Source organism: Apteryx mantelli, chromosome 3 (genome assembly GCF_036417845.1).
Source record: "Apteryx mantelli isolate bAptMan1 chromosome 3, bAptMan1.hap1, whole genome shotgun sequence".
Lineage (NCBI taxonomy): Eukaryota > Metazoa > Chordata > Aves > Apterygiformes > Apterygidae > Apteryx > Apteryx mantelli.
This window is the reverse complement of record NC_089980.1, coordinates 36,762,673-36,788,844: the sequence shown is the minus strand read 5'-3', so window position 1 is coordinate 36,788,844 and position 26,172 is coordinate 36,762,673. Positions and strand designations below refer to the sequence as shown.

The 26,172-nt window shown below is 40.5% G+C and overlaps 1 protein-coding gene and 1 long non-coding RNA gene across 2 annotated transcripts; one reads left to right on the top strand and one right to left on the bottom strand.

The window, feature by feature from the left end:
* Window positions 1-417: 417 nt before the first annotated feature.
* LOC106490390 (uncharacterized) lies at window positions 418-13,287 on the bottom strand. Its single transcript, XR_001293596.2, has 3 exons — window positions 12,870-13,287; window positions 6,473-6,621; window positions 418-1,784 (listed from the first exon to the last, which is right to left on the bottom strand). It is a non-coding gene; the product is annotated as an uncharacterized lncRNA (long non-coding RNA).
* An 845-nt stretch (window positions 13,288-14,132) lies between these two features.
* KCNG3 (potassium voltage-gated channel modifier subfamily G member 3) lies at window positions 14,133-24,252 on the top strand. Its single transcript, XM_067294702.1, has 2 exons — window positions 14,133-14,797; window positions 23,517-24,252. The coding sequence occupies exons 1-2, from the start codon at window positions 14,148-14,150 to the stop codon at window positions 24,160-24,162; spliced, it is 1,296 nt and encodes a 431-aa protein (XP_067150803.1). The 5' UTR covers window positions 14,133-14,147; the 3' UTR covers window positions 24,163-24,252.
* The last annotated feature ends 1,920 nt before the right edge of the window (window positions 24,253-26,172 follow it).

Here is a 26,172-nt window from a genome sequence, read left to right as displayed (position 1 = left end):
CAGTTCAGTTTTTCTGGGGATTGAATGATTGCAGGAAAGTAACACTGAAGTGTAACATATTGTTCAAATGTACACTCGATCCCTTGGTGCCTCACCATGCCTCTAAACACTGTTTTGCGTTTCCATTACAGAAACATTTGTGCTAAATATCTCAAGTGTTGTCTGTTTCTTTTTTATTTTTAGCTTTTAAAAAATCAGAATAATTTTTTTATGCAGGTAGCAAGTGTATAGGTCAATGAAGTGTTAATGAGAATAGCTCATTATTCTGTTTTTATAAGGAACTTCAGTTCTGAAATGGGTACATTTCAGGGACACATTTATCACAGGTGTAATAAACACACACCATCCTCTTAAATCAGTGGAATCATGTCTGCTTACACGCAGCGAATTTAACTTTGTTTCCAAGTGACCTTTATTTCTAAAAATAGGCAGTACCACAGAGGAGGTCATTTTGCCTGTCTGGTTAACAGGCTTCTGACTAGATGACTGGTTGCCAAAATCAGTATGAATTCTGATGAGGAAGAACAGCAGAACTGCAAAGAACTGTAGTAATACTGTTATTTTGGAAAGTGTAAATGGTCACCATTAAGCAGGTCTTTGATCTATAGACACTCACATTCCTGGCTGAAGTCAGTAAAGTACATGAAGTATTTTCTCAGGATGAATGGAAAGAACAAAAAATGTACCTTTATGTATCCAAATTACTGGAGATAGTTGAAGTTACCACCCCAGACAATAGGTGGTGACACAAGAAACTTTATAGACTGTAGAATGTGAGGCTCTATAGTTGCAAGGCTGGCGTGCCTTTTTTTTTTTTTTTTTTAACAGCTAGGTGTCACGCATGGCAAGAAGAAATAAACAGTTCAAAAACCCTGCTCCTTACAGCACACAATGGACTGAAAGAGAAAACTTGTACGCTCAGAATTTGTCTGCTATTTTTCTACTGTATGCAAGGAAACAGGAGATTTTATATATTTTATAAACAGGAATATATCAAGGAGCATAATTTTGCACATCATACAAATTCATGCATCCTGCAAGGTCTCAAATAATGGCTAACCGCTTGTGCTACACAGGCAGCAACAGAATAACTGAACAAGTAACCTCACTCCAAAACACCCTTACTCAGTAAAACTCTCCCCAACAAGTTTTACTTTTTTCCTTGGAAAGATTTTTTGGCTCTATAATCTTCAGGTCCATTTATCAGATGAACCTCTACTACTCTTTAATCTCTTCAATTAGACCCATTTGCAGCTTGGGTCTTGGTTGCTTTTAGGGATAGAAATCCATAACATCTGGATACCTGAGATTAACAGTCTCCAAATGTTTGAGTTTTAATATTCTACAATGTTCTCTAGAATATCAAGGATTATTTTACAGGCTTACAAACAAGTTGTTCTTATCATTTATATTTCAACAGAAACAACAACAAGAAAGCAAGATACAACAGCCCTTTTCTCCTTATGAAGCTACACTGGGATGTAAGAGTACAGCATATAGCTTATACTAACAAAGACAGCCCAAAATCGAATGTTTCCATTCTCTTGTCTTCCTCAAAGTTATCCAACCAACTACTCTGAAATAGGGAATTGGCAGTGAGGAAAACTGCTGGGGGAAAACACAAATTCTTGCTGCTCAGAAAGAATATTACCAAAGAAGCTCCTTTTATGGTGTGCTCTCTGAAATAACCTAGATTCCTCGATTCGGTGGATCTGCAGTGCAACCCTGAAAATATTTCATGCTCCATCCTGGAAGTTCTGCTTTGTGACAGAACTCCAAAGTTCCTGAAAAACAGACACAAAACAGAAGGAGTCAGGGGCTCTCATTTGTATAATGTGTTTGTTTTCTTATTCTTGTAAATACTAAAATAAGCTATACTGGAGTAACTGCCCTTTATACTGGCATAGCTGTCTTCCATGAGGGATCTGTATAAGTTCTTAAACTAATGTATATCAACAACAATGAAAAAAAATTAAAAGACCAGCCTTTAGGAGACCTAGGCAGCAAGTTATTCAGGCCTATATCCACCTAAACTAGTTCCTGAACTTCACCAGAATAACTACTAACAGCCAAGTCAAAGTACAAACACCTGTGCATGTAAAATGCACAGAAGACATGAGAGAGAAGATAAACACAGCTCATACTGGTAAATCACATGTATTCGGAGACGGAAAAGCCTGTTCTTGCATGTTTCTCAGATCTACTTCCAGAAGTTCTGGTCTCCTTCCCAAATGAATACTCATATCCCTTTGAGGACTGGCTGGGTTTGTGAATAAGCAATGTTCAACCTCCACAACCATCACTGTAGGCCTCAGCTCTAGCAGGTGCTGAATGCCATCTGCTTTCATGAGATTCAACTGCAAGATACATAACATAAAATATTGTCAGAAGGCCCGCCAACCTTGCAGTGCTAGAGGGTACTGCATAAGTTCAGATCAAATTTTGAAATTATTATTCTTAACATCAGTTCCCTATAGACTTCTCCATGAAAATAGGCTGAAATAGGGGATGGGGAGGGGGGAATTACAACAGAAATACCCTAGCTACAGTGGCAGTCAAGCATTTCAGAAATGACATTTTTTAAATGAATATTTTAAGAAGGTTCCTTTTTGGTAGTTGCCCTCCATTTTGTCATGAGGAAGGTTATTTACTGTTTGATGAATATTTTATTCTGAACATGAGTCATCTTGTGTTCGGCTATCAACCTTTTCTGTTTAGAAAAGAAAATAGCAAACGACTGAATTATAGTGATCTCCTGTGATGGGAAGGAAGCAGGAAGAGAATGTGTTTGTGCATGTGTGTAGCGTTGCTTTCCATAGGACGGAATCAGGGTGCCGCAGAGTTTATACTACTACAGCTAACTGAGATCTTACCATAGCTCTTTAGCAAGCTTACTAAAATCTGTAAAGCAAGAATACATGAAGTTTATGTTAGTTCTATATGTAAATCTTAAAGAAGTATTGCTTAATAACAATTGAGACTTAAAAGTGATCAGTCATTTTTAAAAGCCTTTTACATCTGCGTTTTTCCTCATACATCAAAATGTAAAAACGAAGCAAACAAAACTATCAACTTGTAGTTTCAGCCTCTTTTTAATGGGACAAACTGCTGCTGAGCAGCTTCCTTATTAACCTTCACATTTCTATGATGGAAGTGTCATAAGGACTGAAAGCAGTATTTGCTGCTGTATTAGTTCTCGACAAATCTTTGCTTCTGAATGTAGCACACAGTTCTGCAACTTTTTTGTTCAGGGATGAGCTGTTTCCTACAAATACAGGCTAACTAGAGAACCCCCTTACACCATCACCAAAATTATTTCCCCGCAGACAGAGGATAGAAGGAACAATAGTTCTTCATGATCTTTCTGGAATGGTGTATTAAACCCAAGTAGTCACTTTCTGTTGAAGTCTGCTGTTCTGAACAGCAAAAGAGAGTTGCTATTTCAGTCTTGTGATCCCCTTTGTGCATAAAACTTTTGGGCATAGAGAATCTATCATGTCACCATTCATAACTCCAAAATTTTCTCCATCACTGTTTCCATTACCAGCCTCTATTCCAAGGTTTTACAACCTGGCAGTAAAAGTTCACGCTAAGATGAAATTTGTCCTGTGAAGTTGAAGGAACTCAAGAGCTATTTTCTTTTTCTTGCTACAAAGTTATTTCTCTAGTCATGCAAGGCTAAGAGAAGATTGTTTTTTTTGTCAAAAAAATGCTCAAAGAATCTAATGTCTGCAAACAATTGTACCAAGCAATTTATCAATGAGAAATAATTCATTTGTTACTTGAAATACCAGTCTCTTGAGCCAGTTGACCTAAACAGTCACAATTTCTGCAATGCAGATTCCTTTCAGTCAAATTTATTATATACTTGCTAAAAAACTACTTAAATACAGTGGGCATTGGACTGCTAGACAGACTATCATTATTAGTGGTGAAAATATATTATTTTATTAACCTACAAAGATTCAGAAATACTGGCTTATAATTCACTCAGTCATACTGCTGTAGATCCATTCCATTGATAACACTGAGTTAATCCAGATTAATCCCAGTCTTGGGGGAAGCGAAGGGAACTTGGTTACGTCATTAAAAAGTTCAATCTAACACTGAATTTTGAAGGCACAATCCCATAAGCAAGACTGCACATCTATCTCTCTACACCAAGTATGTGACAGGAAACAGTAAGCTTCAGGTTGGTAAAATGTCTGCCAGAAGCTCCCAGTGCACTGAGAGCAGGAATACCATTCCACCTCAACAGGTTCCCTCCCACAAAGTTGCTGAGAAGTTTGGGGTTAGGAATTACAGCTCCACATGCTTATCTCCCTCTCTGCTTTTAAGGGCTGCTCATCCAGGAATACCAGAAATGTAAGAGACTCTAAGATCAAACGTATGAATAAGCAATTTGATTACTTATTTGGCACTGGCTGGATATTTTGCACATTCTGTTGAGCTGATGAGATGTTGAACTTAAGGAGATTGTAAAGAGTATTTTGCAAATATTCTATGGAATAATAAGAGATAAAGCACCATGTTCTGGCACATCCCTAGTTTCTGCTGGGAACTAGGCCACAGTAACTTTACATGGCTTTGGATGAAGAAAGCTTTCCACAGGGACAGACTGTGAAGGAGTTGCGTCTCTGAAAGGCGCAAATCTCCATCAGCATGACTGCAAACTTTTGGAGAAGAAGAAAGCCTGGGCAACTGCAGCTCTTCAAAATGCTCTCCAGGGTGAGTGGGTAACTCCTCACAGTCCTCTTTAAAAAGAAGCACCAGGTGCATGGGACAGGAGAGGGAAAAGATGAACCTTCATGATTTTTTGTGTAGGACACTCGAAAGTCGTGTCCTACTCACTACAAAAGGGCTCCTAGAAAAGAGGAGCATAGGATTTCAATCCTATGCTTTAATCAGTATTCATTGTTTAAGAGAAGACCTTTTGTTCTCCCCCATTCTTATTGTCTTTTGAAAAAGAAATTATTTTTAATAAATGAATTACAGAAGATGTTAGAAAACACAGAATACCAATGATGTACATTAGCTAAGTTATTATGTGTAATTAGTTAATTAAGGATAGATCTCAGAATTAAAGATATAACTGTAGGAGGAAAGAAATCAAACAAACAAGGCACTGCAAACTGGGATGTCTGTTTCCAGTTTGAAGTCTATTTGGCAGCACAAATGTTTTAACAGATGAAATTGCTAAAAAAGAGAAAAGAAAAAGAATCACAGTTAAATCTGCTGAGGGAAAAACAAATGTTTTGATCATCTGATATTAATACTCTTCAGAAAAATCAAGGAAGTAACATGATCTTAAGGTCACATGTTGTGGTCTTGAGCATGAGACCACAATATAAAATTAAAAGAAAAAAAAGAGCCCAAACCCCAAAACAGAACGAGACTCTGCCAGCTTCTGTGGCATACAAGAATGCTGCAGTCAATAGGCAAAGACTTTCTGCTAAGGATAGAAGCCTTCTGAAACAGGCTTCTGTGGTCTTACTATAGTTTCTCACCTTTTAGAAACAGAGCAATATTATATTCAATGAAGTGCAACACAAGTGGCATATGCATCATTGAATAATGTTAAGCTTTTCCAGGAAGACATGTACAAATTTCTTCTTACTGCAGTTTCAAGATTACTGATGTCACCTGCCTTGTTTGTGCAATAGCTCAAGAAAAACAAACCCAACAACAAAATAACAAGTTACTGTGGATCAAAAGAAGACAGGATTTAGAATCTGAAATGAGTGATCTACTTTATTTTTACTCTTGCAATTGAAATGCACATGCATTAAAAAAAAAAAGTCATAGTGAAAATTTACCGAAGACCTTTATCAGTATATATTTGTACAGACTACATTAATAATTTGTTTATTAGCCATCAGAGAGCTCGAACTGTTTAGCCTGAAGACGAGAAGACTGGGGGGGGGGGGGGAAATCTTATCATCATGTATAAATATCTGAAGGGAGGATGTATAGAGGATGGGGCCAGACTCTTTTTAGTGGTGCCCAGTGACAGAATGAGAGGCAACAGGCACAAACTGAAACATAGGAAGGTCCATCTGAACTGAAGGAAAAAACTTCTTTACTGTGAGAGTGGCTGCGCACTGGAGCAGGTTGCCCAGAGAAGTTGTGGAGTTTCCATCCTTGGAGATATTCAAAAGCCATCTGGACACAGACCTGGGCAATCTGGTCTAGGTGACCCTGCTTGAGCAGGGGGGTTGGGCTTGATGATTTCTAAAGGTCCCTTCCAACCTCAACCATTCTGTGATTCTGTGATCATTTCCAGGAAAGATCTTTTTTCTCATCAAGATTGTGAAACTTTGGTTTTCTGCTGTACAGAGGCTGGAGTCAGTTTTAACCTGATGGCAAAGTTGTGGCAAAGTCACTCCAGCCTCAGCAATTAGACTCCACAGTTTATTGCAATGGGTAGCAGGGAAGTTAAGGGATGCCTAAATTGCTGATGTTGGTTGATTACCTTTACATCCTGCAAGTACGTTGGTAGAAGAGTCAGGAGAGGTAGAGACCATCACAGCAATGCAGGTGGCCCACTTGCGGCTTGCATTTCAGCATGACGCAACAGTTCTGAGCACCACAGAGTCCACCAGCAGCACTCTGTGACACAGCCTGTCATGACAAAGGAACACATCTTACTCAACTGCAATTTTCACCATGGATTTGGCGCACTCGTGTAATAGGGTACCACCACTGGAAAAATGCTCATTCTCTGCATCTCACCCTTCCTTCCCCAAGGGGATGGGAAGGAGGCCACATTATGTTGCAGCTAAGAAGTGACTCAGGAACTGTGATTTGGTGACACTTTGCTTAAAATGTGGGGACAGGTCTACATTTAGGTAGGGTCTGCAGTTGCTGGCAGGTAAAAAGGTGTGTTGAAATAGGTAAAAGTGTGTTCAAAAATAGTGTGTATATGTATATATATATCTCAAATATCTCAAATCAGTAATTGCATAAAATGAAGCTACGGTGACTTATACCAGAGGAGAACACAGCATAAAAACTGCTCACAAGTAAATATTTCTACAGTGCAAAAGAAAGAAAAATATTTATTCCTGCAGTTTTAATCTCAAGAACCAGATCCTCAGATATTTTGATCACCTCTTAGAAGAGAATTAGCAATCTACTGTATTGTTCTGGTGGATTTTCTTGCAAGTACTTGTATCCGATCCAGGACATCAGTTGTTACACCATCACCTTGAAGTCAAATATAGTTGAGAAAAACTTTCCATGAGGAAAACTGTACCTTCACAGAAGAGAAAAAGACAGACAGACAGACAGACAGACTGACTGACTCATTCTGACTATTGAGAGCCATTTCTAGCTGTGCAGTGGAGCTAATGATATGATCGCTTACACTTCCAGGACATAATCTGGTATCTTGTGTGATTCAGGAAGGAATCTTTTCTTGTACAGGTGAGAAATTTCCATTCCTGGAAGCAGATACTGACTAATGTCAGTAGTACAGCAGTGAACTCAGGGAACACTTACGTAGTTTGCTCAGATGTTGACAGTGGTTATGTGGGCACCCAGGGAAGCCTTTATACAATTGCTTACATGCAACCTAGGATAATATAACTCTTTTGCTAGGAGCAAGAATACTGTCCGATATATTGCAGTTAAGTCAAATAATTTACAGAAAGTACTGACGGATTTTTAGCTGCACAGAAATTAAAGCTTCCATTTAACATCCTATGCAGTAAACTCGGGCTAGAGTGGCTTTATAGGCTTCACTGTAACTATAACGGAGCTACGCTCCAGTTGTTCCTGAAGCTCTTACAATGCAAAGGTTTTAACACCTTGTTGCACTGCAGCATCAGGTCTGCGTCCTGAGGAAGGATATGAACATACAGAATTCTCCAGTATAGCGGGAGGCTCAAGAAACGAGGACTTTTACAGAGAGGTCAAAACTCATTTTCCACTGAGATATGGGATACTGAGAACAGGATACAAGAGACTATGGTTTTATTTATTTTAGCTGGATAGTATTTGACTATAAAATACTTTTAGTATTTTAAAAACTTGAGTGTCATCTTTAATTTTAAATAGTTATGCAAACATTTATCCATGTAAGCCAGCTTGATCATTTTAATAAACCTGTGTTTGGGAAGAGTTTCTGGGACTTCTGGAAAACGTGTAATATTCAATTAGAAAAATGAATACTTCTTTCTACAAATGAAAATATGCATCATGTAAACAAAGTGATTACATTTTGTATACTCAGCTATTACATAAAAGAATTTTGCATTTTTTTGTTGTAGTTTAGTATAAGCAAGTGGTCAGCTGTTAACAACTCAGTATTTGAGAAAAGCAGTATTTAAGAGCATAATATCTCTCCTCTTCAGCAGGAGGCTAGTGACAGGGTTTTAAAAAAAAGTCTTATCTAACTTTATTTCTGCTGAATTATAAAGCTGGGAGCACAGTAATAGCAAGAGAGTTTCTAAGTCTTCTCTCCTTCCCTTGAGAGCTTAGATACATACAATGGAAAATATACTATCTCCCACTAAGAAGAAGAAAAGAAAAAAAAAAGGGGGGGGAGAGAGAAAGAAATTAACCGGTATTTCCAGAAATTTCTCCTTGGAACTTTTTTTTTTCCCCTCCCACAAGTCCAGTAAAACTCTACCACCTGCACACTCTAACTTCTTGTGGTTGAGTCCTGCACAACTAGACCTCCGTGCTTAGCACTTCCTCTAGATGAGCAGGCAGAGGTACCCATGCTTGCTTTGTTGGCTGTAGCATACGTTCTCCATACCCCTTCACACAAACAGGATTTCAGAGTCCCAGCTGTCTGAATCCCCTTCCCAAAGGCCACTGGTGACTCACCAGTCACTTAGGCACACAACTTCCCGAGTCCTGACCAACAGATGATCTAAGTTTCCAGTGCTGTTCTTCAGCAATGCATAACAGATGCATAGGGCTCAATTCAGTTACCTAAATGCAGACATTTACAGCCATCTCTAGGGCATCCAGGACATCCCCGGGGGCTGGCAGATATGACACAGATGGCTCATGCAGTACTGGAGCAGCAGGTGGAGACCACGGGAAACTAGGGCATCTCCAATGGCCCTAACTCATGCACATTTAGGCGACTGAACTGAGTTTATAGTCTTTGCTAAGGATTCAAGAAAAACAACAAAAAAACCCTCTTTATGTTAGCTAACGCAGAAAAAAGTAAGATTGTGACAATATTTATATGCATTCATCTGGCTCAGTTTCTTCCCATCTCAGAGCAATCTTTGGATTCACCCACACACATGGCTTCCCCAAATCACAGCATTTCTCTCCATCTTTTCTGCAGCCAGCTTCCCTTCCTCTTGGTTGGCATTTAGAAAGGGATCTCGCTGATGTGAAAGTATTTTCCTGTGTTCTTCTTTCCTGTGAGAAACTGTTCATGCCTTTGAATTTCCCATTAGCAAGTCTCCTTCTAATCACCTTCCTCAGGCAAGCAGTGTCCTCGCTACGCTTTGCATCTTCCTGCCTGGAGTTCAGGCTAAACAGAATGGTTTATCCCAGCTAGCAGCCCTCTCTGTCCAAGTGAAATTTAACAGTCTTCAATAATTAGCCCAGCATCAGGTCCAAGAATCTTTACTGGGCTTTGTCTCAATAAAGGTGAAAGACAGGAAAGGCAGCTGTGCCTCACATTAAAAAAGCTTGCAGTCTGACCCACAGATACATAGAGACCCCAACATCAAATCAAATTCAGGATTCGTACACAGCCAAATTTCCCAAATTGTTAGTTTCATGAAATAAGCTAGTCTAATTATAAATGTCAACTACAGATTGTATTCTGTGCACATGTGAATATCCAACTCCCTACTAAATGTCATTCATCCACTTTTAGAAACATTCATATTCAAAATTATTCAGATCTTTAGAAGTGCCTCAGTGACAAGGGAACTTGTACTCTTATGTCAGGTGCCACTGACAATCCAAACTACATCCATCATTAGACTCTTTATTTTGTAATTACATGCAGTAATAGGCCCATTTCCTGAAAAGTTTTCTATGTAGTCCACAAATCACAGTGAATTTAGTGGGGCTCTGGTGCACAGAGAAATCTCATAAAAGAAGATACATCTAGTGGGAACCATTTTTCCCAAGACCTAAAATAAAAATAATTGTAAACCATAGTCCATCTGTGCACGCTCAACCTTTTGGAGCATTTGTTCTATTTTTTATTGCCTCTTTAAGTAATTAAGATAGATATTGCCAAACAATATGTTTAGCACCCCCCCCCCCCAGAAAAAAATCCCCCCACCCTCATTTTGACCTCTAACAGACTGCACTCTCCTTGGGCAGGAAAATCTTTTTGATCTGTGTGTTCAAGTCTATCATTATGGTGTCCTGCTCCATGACTGCAGTTCCTATGTGTTGGGGTCATACACATAAACAAGAATCCTGACCTACCAAAAGCCATTTTTTCCTGCATTTAGCAGGCACAATACTCAGTGGTGACTTGGTAGTGACACACTCAACAGCACTCAGTAGTGACTTCAGTAGGAACAGGCTCTGATCCTGGGTTATGAAAAATGCCTGCCACCAAAATAAACCAGTTTGATTGCATAAAAGATTCAAGCAGTCTCTTTTTTTAAGCTAACATAGTGCTGCACTTGGAACACAGAGCAGTGCCCTCAGCATGGGGCCAGAAAGATTTGGAAACTATAGAAAGTATTTCAAGTTCATTAAATACTCTTAGGATGTAATAGCACAACACAAACAATGAGAATAGATGTTGACATACAGGAAGCTATTTGTACATAATGGCTATTAAATATGAAGTTTCTTTTGGGCGGTAAATGATACGACTATATAGCACCAGGAAAAGAGAGTAATTCCATTGATTCAACATCCCAGTGAGTATCCCCAGAGCTAAAAATCAATCAAACAAAAAACCCCACAAGAGCTGAGACACTCAATTGACTGCTTGAAAGATGTCTTTATTATGTTTTAGATTACTAGCCAGCTTAGTTCTTCTAAAGATTCATTTTAAACCTCGAACTCTACCATCAACATAAAGGTTGAATACTATTTAGTAATTTTTATGTTGACCCATTTACATGATATTTATTGGCTCACTTGTTTTACTGATTTAGTATCATCCTTCAAAACAGCACAGTTGGAACACACTTTAAAAAAAAAAAAGGTCTTAAAATGTCTTTTTCCCCTTATATTACTAGATGTTCTACTTAGAGTCATGCAAAGTCTTTTTTAAAATGTCCTGCCTCTTTCAGGATCTCAGCCCTGTTCTTCAAATTTCCTAACATCTTCACTCATGAAATTCAACAAAAAAGGCTTGCACTCACCAAAATTTCCAGGAAAACAGAACAGATTTAAGACAACCACTGAACTGACAGTTGTAATATCTGAGTAATTCCCATGAAACCATCTGAATTACCACAAATTTACAATAAAACATCTATTTCATAACTACAATGGTGTGACCAATCTCAAAATGCCAAAATCAGAACACTTACTGGAAAATTACAAATCCTGTCTAAAAATCTTTTGCTCCTACTAAATGGCTGTTCCTGGTGAGAGAATGCATTGTTTACAGCTATTGACACCAGCTGGCTAGAACAAATCTCTTCTATTGAAAGTCAGTAATTATAACTAAAATAACTAAACTGGAACATGCCAGACCACAGAGAAAACAACATTGCTGTTGTCAGGTTAGCTTTGCTTACCAATGTGTGACAATGTTATTCTAAAGAAGGAAATCGCTGTTTTATTTTTGAAAAAAATGAAAACACAAATAGAATTACATATTAAATCAACTTATAACGCTTCATAAACTGATACACAATAAAGTCCGACTCTTGTATGGCCAACACTTTACCTGCTCTTCCATACAGCTTCACCACATAAAGCTTTTCTTCTCTTGAAACTATTTCTAAAATGAACAGTCCAACCCATTATTCTATGTTTCTGTAATTCAGTTAGCAAATTCATGTCTTAAGGCCATGTTATTTGTATTCTCCTCTCTTCCTCTGCAAACTCACAATGAAGTATGAAGGGGGCTAAAATGTATGGAGCAGGAAGCACGACAAATTGCAAAGCTAGAAGCATCTGAATTACTCATTATCACTGTGAGAGTTCTAGCTATTTTTTGCTATTTGAAAAATATTTTTAACCAGAAGTTCTAGTAATTGTTCCTGAAAGAATGAAATACAGAAGCATGCACATCAAAGAAAGGTGAAGAGGTTTAGAATAGTGACGGTTGCTTATAAAATTAACTGGCAGCCAAGAAATGCTAACTAAATGCAGCTGCTGATAGCAAAAATCATTCCAGCTATGTGAAAACAGACACTAAAATGACTAAACAGAGATCAGAAATGACCTTACTGTGCAACAACAGATTGATGTGCATACTTTACTACATTTTATAATTGGAGCTTGGGTGGTGGTTTTTCTTCTCCCTAGTAAATTAGCAGAGAAAAATGACTAACGGTGACCTCTAGTGGACATACCATATATACTATAAGCAAGCACAAAAGATCTTGCAGAATTCTGTTCAGTGATAACGTGGACGTTTATTCTTATACCTCTCTCTAGGTATTTTTGAGAAGGATGGCAGATACAGTTAAAATAATAGTACTTATTCAAATTCTCCTTTAAAACAACCATTGTTTTTAGACAATTTGATGATTATCCATTTCTTTTAATGCACCTAACTGCCTTACAAACCTCAGCTGAGAAAGTAACATGGCAGCAACAAAAAAGAAAAACTGTAAAAAAATACATATATCTACAGTAGCAAGGAATGGGGATGGCAAAACACTGTTTTAACCTGGATGTCCCTTTTTGAGACACAGTGCTCCAGTGACAAATCTTTGGTGTTAGTTTTGAAAAGATGTACTCACCTGCCCTTTTTCCTGGACAACTGGAGCCACAATCGCAAGTGGAAGCGTCTCACTGAAAGGGAAGGCTACATCATGGGCGATTTTACCCCACGGAGCTCCAGATGCTAATAAGCCTAGAAAATACAACGGTCATGCATAGGGTAGGAGAAAAAAGGCAGCAGTGGAAATGAAGAACTCCTTGTACATAGTGCACCCCCCCCCCCCAAATCAGCGCTTTAGAGAGCAGGCTGGGGTCACACCAAGCGATGCACGCTAACGCTAGAAGTGAAGGAACAACAGCACGGGAAGATGAAGGAGTATGGACACGAGAAACAGGGAAGACGGCACTGCCGCTTCCAGCGATCCGCGGTGCCCGCACAAGAGAGCAGGGAAAAGAGAAATGTCATCTCCCCATGCAGCGCAGCGGGGGGACGCGCCTTCAAGGAAAATCCCTCCTGGCGGGGAAGCCGCGCCGCGCCGCGCCGCGCTCCGCCGGGCCGGGGCCGGGGCCGGGGCCGCCGCTGCCCGCGACCCCGCGCCCCGGCGGCGGAGGCCGGGCCGAGCACACCAGTGAGGGGGCGAAAGGCGCCGGCAGCGACTGTGTAGAGCCAGGAGCGAGCCATGTGGGGAGCAAACGCTGAAGTTTCAGCTTGGCTGGGGGGGAGGGGGGGACAAAACTTTCATTTTTGGTGGACAACTCCGCCCAAGTCCGCGCACGCGGGCGGGCGGGCGGCGGAGCAGCGGCGCCATGGGCCGGGGGCAGCCCTGCGGCGGGGATCCCCAGGGCGCCGGGAGGCCGAGCCCCCGGCGCGCTGCAGCGGAGCCTTTTGCCGGCGGGGCCCCGGGGGGAGCGGGCGGAGGCCGCGCGGGTCGCTCCGCGGGGGCGGCGAGGGCGGGGGCAGGCGGCGGCGCCCCGCTCCGCGCCGCTCCGCCGTGTGCGCGGGCGGGGGAGGAGGCGTGTCCCCCGCCCGCCGCCGCCGCCGCGCCGCCTCCCGCTCGCCTCCGAGCCGGCACCGGCGGAGCCGAGCGGAGCCGGGCGCGGAGCCCCCCGGCCCCGCCATGCCCGCCGCCGCGCCCCGGCGGCGCCCCGCGGAGCCACCCGCCCGCCGCCGCTGAGCGCGCACCCGCAGCCCGCACCCGCGGGCGGGCGGCGCCTCCCCGCCCGCCCCGTCGCCGAGCGGCAGCCGGCGGCGGCGAGGGGCGAAGCGGCGCGGGCAGAGCCGGGGGCCGCCCGCGCCGCTGCGCGGCCCCCCGCGGAGCCGCCCGGCCCTCCCCCTCCTCCTCCGTCCCGCCCAAGCCATGAACTTTGGCAGGGGCCCCTCGGTGGTGTTGAACGTCGGGGGCACCCGGTACTCCTTCTCCCGGGAGGTGCTGAAGGATTTCCCGCTGCGGCGGGTGAGCCGCCTGCACGGCTGCCTCTCGGAGCAGGACGTGCTGGAGGTGTGCGACGACTACGACCGGGAGCGCAACGAGTACTTCTTCGACCGACACTCGGAGGCCTTCGGCTTCATCATGCTGTACGTGCGGCACGGCCATCTGCGCTTCGTGCCGCACATGTGCGAGCTCTCCTTCTACAACGAGATGATCTACTGGGGGCTGGAGGGCTCCCACCTCGACTACTGCTGCCAGCGCCGCCTGGACGACCGCATGTCCGAGACGTGCACCTACTACTCGGCCGGGGAGCCGCCGGGCGAGGCGGCCCCCGAGGGCAAGGGCCGGCGGGCGCCGGGGCCCGAGGGCAGGAAGTGGCTGGAGAGGATGAGGCGGACTTTCGAGGAGCCCACGTCCTCCGTGGCCGCCCAGGTCCTGGCCACCGTGTCCATCCTCTTCGTCATCGTGTCCATGGTGGTGCTGTGCGCCAGCACCCTGCCCGAGTGGCGGGCGCCGGAGAACCGCAGCGTGGAGGAGCAGAGCAGGTACACAGCAGAGTCAGTGAGGGAGCCCTCAGGGTAGGAGGATCCTTTATTTTCCCGCTGTCCGGTCCCCGTGTGTCCCGTCCAGTGTGTCCTGCCGCTCGTCGTCGTGGTCTATAGCTGTTGTCGCCGCGCCGCGGCGGGGCGAGGAGAGGCGCCCCGGTGGCCGTCTCCGTCGGCGGCCGGGGCCGTGCCGCTCCTCGGCTGGCCGAAAGCGGCTGAACGCCCTTAAAACTCCCGCCCGACACGGAGGGGCCGGGGCGGGGGAGCGGGCGCTGCCGGGCGCCCCGGAGCCCGGGTCCCCGCTGAGCTCGCGCTGGCCTTGGGGCAGCAGCACCTCGCCCGCCCGAGGGCTCTGGGTTCAGGGGGCAGCGCCGCGGTGCCGGAGCCAGCCCTGCCGGGGGGCTCTGGCGCCGGGCGGCACGGAGAGCCCTGCCCGGCCAGCCCCCAGCCCCGGCAGGCGGGCAGGCAGGCTCCCATCTCAGCCGGCTCACCGTGCAGCAGGTGCCGTGAGAATACGGCTCCTTCCCTTTGTGAGGGTGCTCATCTGCTAAAGAGCTCGGAGCGCTTGCGCTCTCTTTCTTTTAAAAGCCGTGGGGCTCCTTACCCCCACAGTGATGTTCACACACTTCGGAAATCATAGTTAGGCCTTGCAATTGTGGAAAAAGGCAGAATAAAACCCTAAAAGAAAAGAATGCAGTTCCCTCCTCTCTTCCTTTGGGAAAATCACAATGCAATATGCACTCTGTGTGTATTCATACAGGTCCTTCTCCTGGAGCAGATACAGTACAGGTTACACTTGTGATCTTGTAAAATCTTAAATATGACAGTAGCCTTTCTCCTAGTCCTGAGATTCTCCATGCGGGGACACAGGAGATGATCAAACTGAGTATTAAGCTCTTGCAAATGGATTATATTGTGCCCCAGTATATGAATGTAACAGATATTTACATTTGCTTTAGACAAAACATGTTTAAGAACACTAAACAATGTGAAACACTCCTGCAGAAACCAGGCTGTGGGGTTATAAAGCTCAGTCTCGAGTCTTATTAGTATGAGCAAACCCTTTTCCATCTTTCTTGTGATCTGTTTGGAAGTACATTGACTCCACTGACTTCAGTATCATTACTCTCTATTTTCTATTCTCTAGAGAACAAAATGAAGACCACTTAAGTGGGATTTTCCCCATAAATAAGACTGACATATTAAAAAAAAAAAGTAAATGTTTCTTACTTCTAGCAAGAAAAGCTTCTAGCTTCTCCCTTCTTTTAAGGAGGTACAATATTCAACAAAAAGTTTCCAGCCTCTACTTTATTAAAGGGACCCTACAGTGAAATCGCAATCCTGTCATTATGAAATGACCATCTTTTACCACAGAGTTAATTGGAATGTGATATATTATACCTTAGTGGCCAAATTAATTCCTTGAAAAGTATTTTCATAGTTTCCATTAACTTAATTGAAAACTGCACCTGTAATTCTGATTGTAGCTGAGCCAAAGAATTAACTGTATGAACAAAAAAAAAAGCAGATACAGATTGTGAAGCAGTTGATTCCTGATTAGATTCAGATATGTCAAAAGTTGTTTTTACAGGTTCTTCCAGTTAAAAAGCCTTATTTAAGCTTCGCATAGTTCCTCTTGTGTTGCAGTTACTTCAAAGATTGGATGCTCTGGGTGATCTTTATGTAAGGCAGCAAAGATAGGGAAAATACAAGCAACAGTACCATTCATGACTTTGTTCGTATTTTTGTTCACATCTTCATGATGCAGAAATTAACTTTTCACTCATTGAAAGAATTTAACTTGCAGATTAATGAGGCATACGATACACAATTTTTCTTTCATAGTGCCTTTGTCTTCAAGAACATGTGTCTGTGTGTATATACACACACACACACACACACACACACACACACACACACATATAATTTTATGCCTCTGTGTAATCATTTATTATATACCAAGTGCTTGAAGGTTAAGGTCCTAAATACTTGCAAGATATAGGGTGGCTGAACACTTCCCAGGGCAGTGAAGGCTGCTTTTATAAATAACCACAAGGACCACTATCAATGATAGGCTGAGTTTCCTCAGGACCAATTGTAGTACTCTATGGAATTACAACAAAAAAGAGCGATAACTTACTAGAAAAGTTGCAGTTCAACAGTTCTTACCATGTTCTTGCAGAAGTCCCTTAGACACAAACAGTAATACAGAATGGTTCATTTCAGGTGTGACAACCCGCGTGCTATTATTGCACATGAATTGATAGTGATTTAATGGTGAACATCTTGAAAACAGAACCAAATGTGTTCCTTTCTGTCCGCAGCTTGTCACCTTCTGAGGTGGCCTTGTTCTCTTACAGGATCAACTCCTTTCTTTATCTTATATGCTGTAACATGACTAAAAAGCCCATTGTATCTGGAAGAAAGCCACAATTACTGTTGAGTGATACAGTTAAGTTACAGCTACTTATGCTTGCCATAGGATTTGACCTAATGTCCAGTTCTCATTTGACTTTATTTCTCTTTATTTGTTTATATTTTCTTTGCTTTTGCTTGTATTTATTTAATTTAAAATTACTTATGCTTATTTGAAAGTCTGGTCATAGGAATCACACAGCAGTGTCTGTAATTGAGCACTTTGGCAAAATTGTCCATCTTAAGTGGGAATGCTTTTAAAAATCTGGCTGCTAGTTTCTGATATGTTCAACAGTTTGAAGCCAAATTATGCTTTTTGTTTATTAAGCAGGGTTCCTCATTGAAATAGAGAAATTCTGTCTAGCATAACAATACAATAATATTTTTGTCAAGAGAAATTGTGACATTAATGCTATATATGAGTGAGTTTTGACATATGGCATTGTAATTACAAGTATGGAGACTTTATATTATTCTAAAAAGGTATTTTGAAAACTTTCAGAAGTGAAAATTATATGGATTTATCTGGAACTCCTTAAAATGTAAATTCTGGATGCAGTTGACTTTTCAGATCAAAATGAGAGCTATTGAGATACTGAGAACATATGAGAATTCTTTCAAGAAATTCAGCAACTTTGAAACCTGCTTTGATATTTTTAGTCTCTCATGTTCACTAATAAAAACAACTGCCCTCTCCTCAATATTATGTTACGTTACTTAAGGCTTGGAGAGATGCCACACTGATAATTTTGGTGTCTGAAATGTGGTGACTATCCACAGAACCTCTTTGGGCAGCTGCAGTGAAAACAGCTCTACCAGTGTGTCTCCACCTTGTTGAGGCATCATCTCTAGAAGTGAGAGAGTAACTAACTCTGTAACTTACTATATCAGCCTCTTTAATGAGGTTAGAAATAAGGGTTACTACTGTTACCAACTAGTATCAGCTGTGTTTATTTTTCTTATGTGACCACCTCTTCACTAGAAAAGGAATTGAGTACACCAAACTTTTCCCGATCTTTCTGAGAAACCATTATGTTATGACTTTTCACTGTGACCAAGCAGTTAAAGGGTGAACTATAGTCTATAAGAATATTTCTGATCATTTAGAGGGCAAGAGAGATCTCCAAGAAAAGACTTTTAAAGGGGAGAGGGATGGAGAATCTGAATTCTGAATTTCACAGATACTAGAGACACTGACAAAGTATAATTCCCTGATTTGCAGAGGGATTGCCTTCCCCAGGACCAGTCTCAGAATGAGGGATGAAAATGACATTTTAATGAATTATTAAAAAGACTTTTTTTTCCCCTTCATTTTAAGATTTTGCTCTCTTCCCTGCCTTGGCATGTTTCACTTCTCAGAGCTAAAGATTTGCATCAGATTAGCACAGTTTAGGAGCAGACAGCAGGGACACCTGTCTCCCCTTCTGTTGCTTTTGGCAATTCCAAGTCATCTTTGCTCTCTCCTGAACTGTGCCAAAAGATGCATACTGAGAGTCTCTGATCAGGGACCCGTCTATAAACTCATCATAAGCATAATCTTTTGGGGAGTTTCTTAAGCCCTGCAATAGCAAGTCATTTGAAACTGCTTGACTTAAAGCCAGCACAATGTTGTATTTCTTTAAGCTATTTTTCTAATGCTAAATACAAATAGCTTGTTAGCACAAGGAAGAGACTGTTGTCCCTTTTCCACTTACTGAATCATGATTAAATCTGTATTGAAAGAATCCCTCAAGTTATTAAACATATTACTGCTATGTTCCTAAGCAAAAGCATATAAACACAGTAACTTTTCCAAAAAGCATCTCTAAACAGCTACCAATGGGATTTTGTCATCTCTGCAAAACATCAGTTTTGCAAGTTACATTTCAGTTTCAGAGGCACAAAAATCATTATACTTTTAACTTTATGGAACTTCAGAAAACCCAAATATTCACGTCCAACATCTGTTCAGAAAACCAAATACTTACTCCTTCCTTGGATAAGATCTAACCTGAACACTGCATTTAACACTAAGTTCTGAAAGAACGAAGATGAAGAGACCTAATTTAAAAATAAAGATGTGGACTCTTCTGATGGATCTGGAGATGCTCAAAATTGTGGTAGAGATGTTCCAAAATAGAGATAACAGAAAGAATCGACATGTATCACTTCCCAGCCACAGGAGAACCTTGAAGAGCTCATCAGGGTTAGGTGTTACGCATGTGTTCAAAGAAGGTGGAAAAGATGCTGAAGACCCCAGAGCCGGGATGTTTGTGTCCAGGCATCCTCTGACAGCTGTGGAAGACATTTGGCTCTTCCCCCAGGGGTGCTGACACAGATTTCATTATGTCCTCCGACATAAAGGCATGTAGCAGTTTCATGCATCAAGACATATTATTGCTACCAAAACAAGGACAGAATGGAAAAATGCCAGCAAAGTTTTTAATGCAGTGAAACTAGTTGTTTTATGGCCCTTATTCTCCAGTTTGTAGTCAGACAGAAATTCTGTTGATTTCAAAAGGACTGAAAAACATTATTTGCTGAAATGACTAGGAGTCTTCCTGAGCAGGATGGCTATTGCTTGGACATTTTTCTGTTTTAATGTGCTTTACATAGAAATAGATTTTAGCAACAGTTTAACCAAGCAGTGTTGGCAGAGTTTAATCTTTAATCCTGTCATAGTGTCTTTAATCATATCATCCGTTTTCCTCGTGTCCTGTAGATGTGTATGTTTTATTTACAAGTTTAATTGCTAATAGTGCCACTAATGAATATTTTGGGGAGATTTCAGCCAGCTCACCAGAAGATACTAAAAGCGTAAAATTGGCACTTTGAGGTGAAGAATAATGCTAAGTCGAAATACTTTAAGACATTCAAAATATGATCTTTTTAGTATAACAAACTAGTCTTGTTAATGATTGCAAAAATTTCTGAAAAAGTTTAACTCAGTGTATGTAAAATTGCTTATTTTGAAAGGAGGTTATCAGATGGAACAGAAAATTAAAGTGATTGGATTACAGAAGAAATGAGGCTCACAAAGGCTTGAATTTCAGTTTATGGACAGAGACTCATTAAAGCAATCTTGAAAAGCTGTTAATTACCAAGAGGCTTAAAATTTTAGGAAAAAAAAAAACACTCCTGTGCTCAGGTCTGGGACAATGAAGATCTTGCAAACAGTAAGTATAAGCAGAAATAACCAGTAACTGAATAAAAATTAAGACCTAGTATTTTCTCTGATTATTCATAAATTTTGTGGGGATCTTTGAGGAAACAGTTCATGGGTTTGTTTCTTCCTTTCTCTCTCCTTTTTGAATACCAGCTATTTTAAAACTAAACTGATGGAAAAAAAAAAAGGTAACCAAAAACTGTGATGGAAGTTTATAGAATAGGTACTACATTTTACCAAATAAAGCTTATGATTTAATTATATAGCTACAGATTTTAAAATTGCATACATATTATTTCAGGAGTAGGCAATAACAGGCAGTCTGTCCTGTGAATATGCAACAAATATTTTAAGAACTGATTACAGAAGATATAGTAACTTTAGTCTTCCAAGTGAATGCATTTTAGCTGGCTTTAACTTCATATTAAATTAAATTCTCTTAAGGACTAACTGTTAATTTTGGTTTCCTTGTTAGATGTTATTTATCCATTAACAAGTATGTAAATTAGTTATAAATATAAGTCATTTTAAGACAGAGAGAGACTTGATCCGAAAGTGGAAACTTAATATGTAGCTCTCTAAATTTCACAAGAGGCCAGAGGTTTCCAGTTCTGCTTGGAGAAGCATTTACTCACTTTGATGTGATTGATGAGGACTGCTGAAATCCCTTTATAAAGGCAAAAAGGAGTAAAAAGAGAGGAGGAATCAAACTGTTCTACTGGTGGCTAAGAAGTAGGGAGAGGGAAGAAGAAAAATAAGAGAGATCCTTTTTCATCATCTTCTCCCTAGCCAAGATGTGTGTAATGGGTGGGAAAAATGGCTAGGTATAACATGGAGAAAGGGAAGTGCAAAATATAATGGAATGGCGATAATGCATTTCACACTATCTTGATCTTCTTCGTCATTTTGCATCAGTGATGTTCCTTAGGTCTCTTAAAGTCTGTACTGCAATAAATGGATCTCCAGTCCTTCCTAGTGCAGTATAATTGATGTACAGTATCTCTTCAGCTAAAAACTGCCAGTAGAATTCCAGAGTAAAACAATGCATTGATCACATTTCATCTAACATCAATTTTTAGTGGCACAACTATTCCCCAAAGTTATACTAGACCAATAGTGATTCACAGATAAGACTTCTACTGAATGACAAAGATCTGGACCGAACTTCCTTACAGCTTGACTCAGGGATAACCCACTTAATTTGTGATAGTGGAGTAATCATATCTTCAATGTCCTCCTCCATCAGGAGGAAATACTAAGTGAAACATCTTTAATTTGTAAAATTAAGAATAACTTTTTCATTTCATAGGTCACAGGCAGAACTACCAGATGAATTTCATAAAATGTAATGGAATAGAGTCTATTGGAATTGTAGAATATTCCTAGCTGCAACTTTATATCCAGCTACAATTCTCTTTCAAGTATTATATGAGATCCCAATTAGCCAATAACCTATAAGTACATTGAGACTTTATCAGCGTGTCCATTAGCATGATCTTGCTGCTTGGCTGCTTTTTAGTAGAGAAAGTATTATGTATTTCATTAATAAAAAAAAATTTTCTTCATCATGTGTGTAATAAGGATGAGAGAGAAAATGCTATATTTTGAAGAGAACTTACCAAATTTTTTTCTTCATTTTTCAACATGAAGGAATAATAAATTAAAAGATCACAGAATCACAGAATGGTTGAGGTTGGAAGGGACCTCTGGAGATCATCTAGTCCAACCCCCCTGCTCAAGCAGGGTCACCTAGAGCACGTTGTACAGGATCGCGTTATGTTATCCATGTTATGGATGTTATCCACATTTATACAAAGAGTTTCACATAACAAAGTACATGAGCATTTTGTTTTGAGGACATTATGAGCCAAATATCTTTTTAAGAAATCAAACCAGCACCTGAGGTATCACTTATTGTCATTATTAAAAGAACCACTAGTATTTTCAAAAGCTTATTTTTTTAAGAGAAACCATAATCCTTAAGAGAAAACTATTTTGATATTCATAGCTCTTTGCATCAGAAGTTGCTAACATAAGTACTTTACAACCCTTTTTGAAGAAAGGCCACTTGCTTACAGAACTTTCATTGCTATCCACACAACAAGAATAGCAGTCTCTGATTTTAGGTGAATAGTTATCTCTAAGTAGTTAATTTATGTTCATTTAAATTTGCTGTGGCTGGAATTAAAGTGTAAGTTATGACTTTGTCAACTGACGGTTACTATTTCCTCCATTTTTAGCATAAAACTAAAGTATATGATATGAATAAAAATATTTTAATGTATGAAACTCCTATAAAAGTTAGCTTATGAAGTTTATTAGTATTAGTTACAGTGTTACAGAAGAATATTGTCTTCCTAACAGACCATTGCCTCAGTAATATCAGCAGATTTCAGAACTGGTAAAAATGGATGCAGATGTGTTAGGGGAAAAAAACTTTTATTTTTTTAATGACACTTGGATGATTAGTTATGAATTAATTATTGTTACTACAGATACTACCTTGTTAGGGTCTCCTGCAGTAGGAAGAAACTCTGGTTTCATCTAGTATTTTCAAATCTTGAATCTCACATCAGTTGCAGACCTGTTGGTAAGAGATGACACTGGTGATTGGCTTTTACCTTGCTGAAAATGTTTGTGAAATGAGATACTGATTTATGTTAGATCGTGAAGACCCAATCTGCATGGGTGGTCTGATGCAAAAGCCAATTTCCACCTACTCCATCTTCACTTTTATTTCAGTTTAGCAGTTTGGTTCAGTACACTGCTGTTAGTAATCAGGCAGTTCACTGATCTGCAGTCCTTGGCATTCCTAGAGTGGATCAGGCCTCCCAGTTAAAAAAGAAAAAAAAGAAAGTGTTCTAGATTATGTTAGACATTGACATGTTAATTTTCTGTAGCATTCCAGATTTCTTAGGAACATTTCCACAGTATTAGAACCAGCAGCAATTTATAATTCTAAGAAAATGATCCATAAGTGAGTTCTTAGCAGACATCGGTTTAAAAGTCTCCGTAGATCCACAGGTTATTTGCTGAAACTTGGTGCTGCATGCTCAGAATATGAATAGTGTGGCTTTCTGTTTGTTGTCTGTGAAGGTCTGAATGTCAGTTTGGTAATGTCCATGAACAAACCAAACACCAACTAAAGCATTTTCACAGAACATAAATACTGTACTTTGTTTCTTTCGACAGGATAATTGAAGCTATCTGCATAGGCTGGTTCACTGCAGAGTGCATTGTGAGGTTCATCGTCTCCAAAAACAAGTGTGAGTTTGTCAGAAGACCTCTCAACATCATTGATTTACTGGCAATTACTCCCTACTACATCTCTGTTCTAATGACAGTTTTTACCGGGGAAAATTCGCAGCTTCAGAGGGCTGGAGTCACCTTGAGGGTCTTAAGAATGATGAGGATTTTTTGGGTGATTAAACTTGCTCGTCATTTCATTGGCCTTCAAACACTTGGTCTGACTCTGAAGCGTTGTTACAGAGAGATGGTGATGCTACTTGTCTTTATCTGTGTTGCTATGGCAATTTTCAGTGCACTTTCCCAGCTTCTTGAAAATGGGCTGGACTTGGGAACAAAGAATAAGGATTATGCCAGCATCCCTGCTGCTTGTTGGTGGGTGATCATCTCTATGACCACGGTTGGTTATGGTGACATGTGCCCCATCACTGTACCTGGAAGGATTCTTGGAGGAATTTGTGTGGTTAGTGGCATTGTTTTATTAGCCTTGCCAATTACTTTCATTTATCATAGCTTTGTGCAATGTTATCATGAGCTCAAATTCCGATCTGCTAGGTACAGTAGAAGTCTCTCTGCTGAATTCTTAAATTGACCAAATTTGCATTCTGTTGTAGTTACTTGCTAAGCTTTGTCTTAGAAGAGAATGGTGGAAAGTCCCTTCATGTGTCCTTGACTGGACAGTCCTATGGAACATTCTCAGCAGCCTGCAGAAAGCTTGCCACCATTCAGACAGGAAGGATGGCCATGTGGCTTGGATACCTTGTAGGGAGAGGGAGTGATGTCTGAAATTTGAGAGAATGAAATAACAAAAGAGGACTCAAGTCCTCAGCCAGGCCAGTGTGATCTTCAGTTTGCCTTTCCACACAAAAAACAGAACAAAAAATGGGCTTAATACTGAGATTCATCATTCCCATAAATATATCTCATATCATGCTAAGCAGTGTGTAGCAGAAGTTTTTCAAAGATTTTAAAATCTAAATGCCCCTTAGAAGCATTGAGGCCTGCTTGACCGAAGTTATCTCCACTTTTCACACAGATAAGCAAATCAGATATTGAAGAATTGGTGCTACTTTTGAGCCTCACGACAGAGTAGATCTGGTTCTGCCACTTAAAAAAGATGAAGAATATAGGTCTGTAGGGCAAAAAATTGTAGGGCCTGATTCTGATCTTTGATGAAGCACACAAATCTTCAGTAAAACCAGTGAAGTCAGTGTCATTGCTCTGAATTTGCAGTGGAATAACCAAGATGAGTATATTCATCTCTGAATGCTGCAGCATGCACTTTCTTGGTCACAAGCTCTGGAACAAGCTCTTTATTAGAAGTAAGCAATGTACTTTACAAAGATCAGCATAAAAATTCAGGCATTGATAAATATATTTTTTGGTAGCTTAGTGGAGCAGCTATCCAAATTTTACTTACATTTTCAGTTGAACTCCATCCACCTGAAGACATATATCAATAAGCATAGATTTTTTTCATTTAATTAACCACATATAGCATAGTGAAAGTTCTCTAAGAGAAATTATACAATTCCATCACCTGAAACAGTCTGGAGAAATCACTAGAAAACAAGAATAGCTGCTCCCTGTCAGATGATACTCTTCATCATCTTTAACTTCTGTGATTCTTATTCCAGGATACACTTTAACTTAATGGAGTTTTAAAAACAACTGTAAAAAGCCCAAAGGATATTGAAGAAAGCAAAATATCAAGTGGGAGTTGCACTTGGCAAAACAGTATATTCTACAATGTAACTAGAAAATTAAAATGAATCAACTTAGGTTCTGAAATTTGTACACTACATTTCTTGTGTAGTACTGCTTTAGTAGCATTGTTCAGTATAATTCTGAAAGGCTGTCACGTAGTTAAACATTAAAACACATTTAGGTACAGCTTTACAAATGTAGGTACCAATAAACATCAGGAGGGAGCTTTCCTGTTAATATGGAAGTTCACAGTCATCAGCATAGTTGAATTTGGTGTGCTTGCCTGAAAATAGTGCAAAGTATTTACTATTACTGTACTGCAGAAGCATCCTTTATATACATATTTGTTAACAGCTTTAGAAATAAAATGACTATCACCTAAAGAACACATCTCTTGAATTGCTCACTCAGATTAAAGTACCAAACTGGTGAGTAACCAGTACATTGAAGGCTCCGCTATGACAGAGCACTCAAGACATGAAAAATTCATTAACATTTTACGTAGTCTTAGTCTTAAGCAGTCTTAAAGAAAAAAAATGATATTGCAAATGGCTTCTGAAGACCTGAAAATGATTTCAATAGCCTTCCCACTGACAAGCTTGACTTTTCCTTCTGTAGTTTTAAAGAACACAGTCTTAAGTAATGTTACAGACATACTTCTGTTTCTTGTCACTGACATGTACTGATGATCAGGTCAGCTCTATACTGCCCTAGACTGCTATACGTATGCCTTTTCTATCAGAATTATGTAGTTCAGAAACCTGCTCTTGCATTCCACAGAGCAGGGAATATCAGTTAAGCAAAAATTTCTTAGGTCGGATTCGCAGCTGATGTTAGTTAGACAAGCATTGACTTCAGAGACACTTAGATGATTTATGCCAGCTGAGATGCTGGC

Excerpts from the sequence above, each read along its gene's own strand:
- KCNG3 (XM_067294702.1), top strand. The coding sequence starts at position 14,148 with ATGAACTTTGGCAGGGGCCCCTCGGTGGTGTTGAACGTCGGGGGCACC. Across the intron at positions 14,798-23,516 it reads TCAGTGAGGGAGCCCTCAGG|GATAATTGAAGCTATCTGCA; the intron begins GTAGGAGGATCC and ends TTCTTTCGACAG.